Source organism: Cynara cardunculus, assembly GCF_001531365.2.
Source record: "Cynara cardunculus var. scolymus isolate 2C chromosome LG 5, CcrdV1, whole genome shotgun sequence".
NCBI classification, from domain to species: domain Eukaryota; kingdom Viridiplantae; phylum Streptophyta; class Magnoliopsida; order Asterales; family Asteraceae; genus Cynara; species Cynara cardunculus.
The window spans coordinates 1,955,982-1,959,715 of record NC_037532.1 but is presented as its reverse complement, the minus strand read 5'-3'; the positions used below and the strand labels follow the sequence as shown (position 1 = coordinate 1,959,715).

At 38.6% G+C, this 3,734-nt stretch overlaps 1 protein-coding gene across 1 annotated transcript; it reads left to right on the top strand.

The window, feature by feature from the left end:
* The first annotated feature begins 1,137 nt into the window (after window positions 1–1,137).
* Window positions 1,138–2,997, top strand: LOC112512060 (11S globulin seed storage protein G3-like). The gene is made up of 3 exons (XM_025117856.1): window positions 1,138–1,562; window positions 1,657–1,922; window positions 2,016–2,997. The coding sequence occupies exons 1-3, from the start codon at window positions 1,172–1,174 to the stop codon at window positions 2,877–2,879; spliced, it is 1,521 nt and encodes a 506-aa protein (XP_024973624.1). The 5' UTR covers window positions 1,138–1,171; the 3' UTR covers window positions 2,880–2,997.
* The last annotated feature ends 737 nt before the right edge of the window (window positions 2,998–3,734 follow it).

The window sequence follows — 3,734 nt, the reverse complement described above, 5'->3', positions numbered from 1 at the left end:
GCAACTTAATGAAAATACATGTTAAAAATGATAGTGTGTTTGAACAAAAGTTGAATAAACCATCCTCCAAATCTCAGCCACGGGAGGTTATTTTTGTCTACTCGGCCAAGTTTTTCTCAAGGACCAAAACGTTAACACATTCTCTTTCTTTTTGTTCATAAAACGAAATAGTTGGAGGTGTTTCGTAAATGGACTTTATAATAAAAGGAAGAATTTGTATTGGAGCATTCATATGGAGTGTTGATTAAGAAAGGTCGGGAATCAAATGTTAAATTTTGTGATACACATTCAACGCATTTTGGGTGACTTCGTTAATTGCATTCAGAAGTTGCACTTACTAATTGGTTTCTTTTGAAATAACGTTGGGCGTCTGATTGATTTTTTATATCATGACTTATTGCTTACTCTTATGTCCCGACGTTTAAGAATTCTACCATAGAGTTTTGGAAGACCCAACGACTTGCTAGTCCTTATAAGGCTTTAGGTCAAATTCGATCATTAGATTATACAATTGGTGCAATCCATCTATCCACCATCMATTTTTTTAATTTTCTTTTTTGGTTTTTTATTATTAATGGTTGTTAGAACCGGTCAAATATTAATTGTTAATGGTCAAATGGACCCTCCTGATTTGGTTGTAAGAGTTGCAAAATTGTAAAGCGTTGCATAATAATTCACCTCTACATATATATAGGGTCTCTACATATATATAGGGTCAGGTTAAAAGTAAGACCGTAAAAAATGAAAACTAAGAAACACCCTACTAATTATTCATCTATATGATATGAACATGTAAATACAAGTAATTTGTAAATAACTTTTCCAGTAAATGTTATACATACATGAAAAACCAAAAAGCATCTTCAATTACTTGCGTTGTATATAGTGACTAAAAAGTTACTCAATTTTTCCCTTCATATATCATCAAAAATATAAAATTCAAAGGGAGGATATACACATATATTTGTATATTAATTTTTTTTATTAGTTTTATGTGAAAACGAATGGAGTCGGATTTTCATACTCCATACCATATGTGGATCATCGTTGAGGTTTATTCTTATCATCATGCTGCATGCAGATACAAACCCTTGTAACAGTAGCCATATCTCTACACATGTATTACATCTTCCTTCCATCTGTTCTTCTTTTCATGCCATAAGTCTCTTACATGGCACTCTCTCCTTCACCCTCTTCCACTATAAAACCCCACCTCACAATCTCCATTCGCCACACCATCTCATCATCTTCTTCATCACCACCATCAATGGCCATCAAAGCTTCTTTGCTTCTTGCTTTCTTCCTGCTCTTCGCCGGAACCCTAGCTCGGCACCAGCAACAGCAACAACAACAGCAGCAAAACCAGTGCCAGATTAACAGAATCAATGCTCTCGAGCCTTACGATAGTATCCAAGCTGAAGCTGGTGTSACTGAGTTCTGGGAACCCAATAACCAGCAGTTCCAGTGTGCCGGTTTCGAGTTTGTTCGACACCGGATTCAACCTGGCGGTCTTTTCTTGCCGTCCTACGTCAACACCCCACTCTTGGCGTTCACCGAACAAGGTAGGGTTTAGTTTTTTTCTTTTATCAACTTCGAATTCAAGAAAAAGAATCGATGGATATTGATGGGTTTTAGTTTGTTGGTCTTAATTTGCAGGTAGGGGTGTTCTAGGGGTTGTGTTGCCGGGATGTCCGGAAACCTATGAATCTTCCTCCGGACAACAGTTTTCCGATACCAGCGAACGTAGAGGATCCAGGATCCAAGATCGTCATCAAAAAGTGGAGAACTTGAACGAGGGTGATGTTGCTGCCATTCCCGCCGGAGCGGCTCACTGGATTTACAACGACGGTAATACTGAACTTGTTGTAGTCGTCTTCTTCGACACCCAGAACGCCGCTAACCAGCTTGATCAAAACCATAGGGTACAATTACATACATACACTCATTAGTAATTAATTRTTAACTTAAATGCCAAAGTTGGAATTAAAAGATTCGAGGTTCCAATAATGTWTCAGAGATTCTACCTCGCCGGAAATCCTCAAGCTCAAGCTCAGAGCCAACAACAACAACMKGGTCARRGGCAASSAGGCCGTCACCAGGAGCAGCCATACCRCAAYGCCGGCAACATCTTCGTGGGTTTCGACATCGAGATCTTAGCAGAAGCATTCAATGTGAACAGGGAGACTGCCGAGAAGCTTCAGGGAAAAAGAGACCAGAGGGGTCACATCGTGAAAGTCGAACAAGGACTTCAGATCATCCGGCCACCACAAAGCCGACAAGAAGAAGMACAASAACAACRTGGACGCAGCAACGGTWTTGAAGAGACTGTTTGCAGTTTAAAGCTAAAGGAGAACATCGACAACCCTTCCCATGTGGATTTCGCCAACCCACAAGCCGGCCGGATTTCGAACCTCAACAACTACAAATTCCCCATCCTCCGCTGGCTCCAACTCAGTGCCGCCAGAGGAGAACTCTACGGGAATGCAATTGAGTCACCACGATGGATGTTAAACGCCCACAACCTCATCTACGTAACTCACGGCAGCCTGAGGGTACAGATCGTGAACAACGAGGGAGAATCAGTGTTCAACGATGAGGTCCGGAAGGGACAAGTGGTGGTGGTCCCACAGAACTTTGCGTCGATCAAGAGGGCCGGCGGTGAAGGAGCAAGGTGGATCTCATTCAGGACTAATGACAAYGCCATATCAGAAAACCTGGCCGGTCGTGTGTCGGCGATCAGAAGCTTGCCGGTGGATGTGGTTGCCAACGCGTATCAGGTGTCTCGAGAAGATGCTCAAAAGCTGAAGTACAACCAGCCGCAAAGCGCCTTGTTTTCGCCAAGCTCTTCAAAAGGGCAAGGGTGGTGGGCGTCGGCTTAAAGGAAGTRMGTGCATGCATGGAGTGKGTGTAGGTTTTGAAGAATAAGATGTAATAATGTAACATAAAGAGTTGTACAATATGCAATGCAAGCAACAGTAATAAGAGCTTTCAATTTTACTTTTCTTCTTGCAATTTTTTCTTATTTAATTAATAACTAAATTAAATTGATATTAATCCCCGAATTATAATTAAATAAAGAGTAAACTACAAATTAGGTCCCGTGGCTTTGGTGGTTATAACACTTTTGGTCCCTATTGGTTTGAACCTACAAATTTGGTTATCATGGTTTGAAAAAAAACGGTCTTAGCCTCTAACGGCTGTTAAGAAAACCAGTTTAGTTAGAAGCATTTTAGTCTTTTATATATATATATATATATATATATATATATATATATATATATATATATATATATATAGGTGGAGGTTCAAACGAGAACCCCTATAATTTACGAGAATGCGAGAACAAGCCAATAATCTCAAACTTTTTTAATTAATAAATTAATTTATATTATATATAAATAGTTTAATAAGGACAGTAATATAATTAAGTAATTTTTATAATTTTTATTTTATTTCAATTTCATAATTATCCCTTTTTGTCATTTTAATTTATATATATATATATATATATATATATATATATTGTCATTTTAATTTATGGAAGTAAAAAATCATTTAGATTCATCCATTAAAACAATGACAAGTGTCCGTGCCACACCTTTCCTTTTCCCCTTTACCCTTCCTAAACTTAATCAATGAAATCAATTCCAAAACAAAATAAAGATCAATACGAAACCCTAATTGGTACAATTGAAACTAGGGATGGCAACGGGGCGGGGATGGGGCGGGGTTTG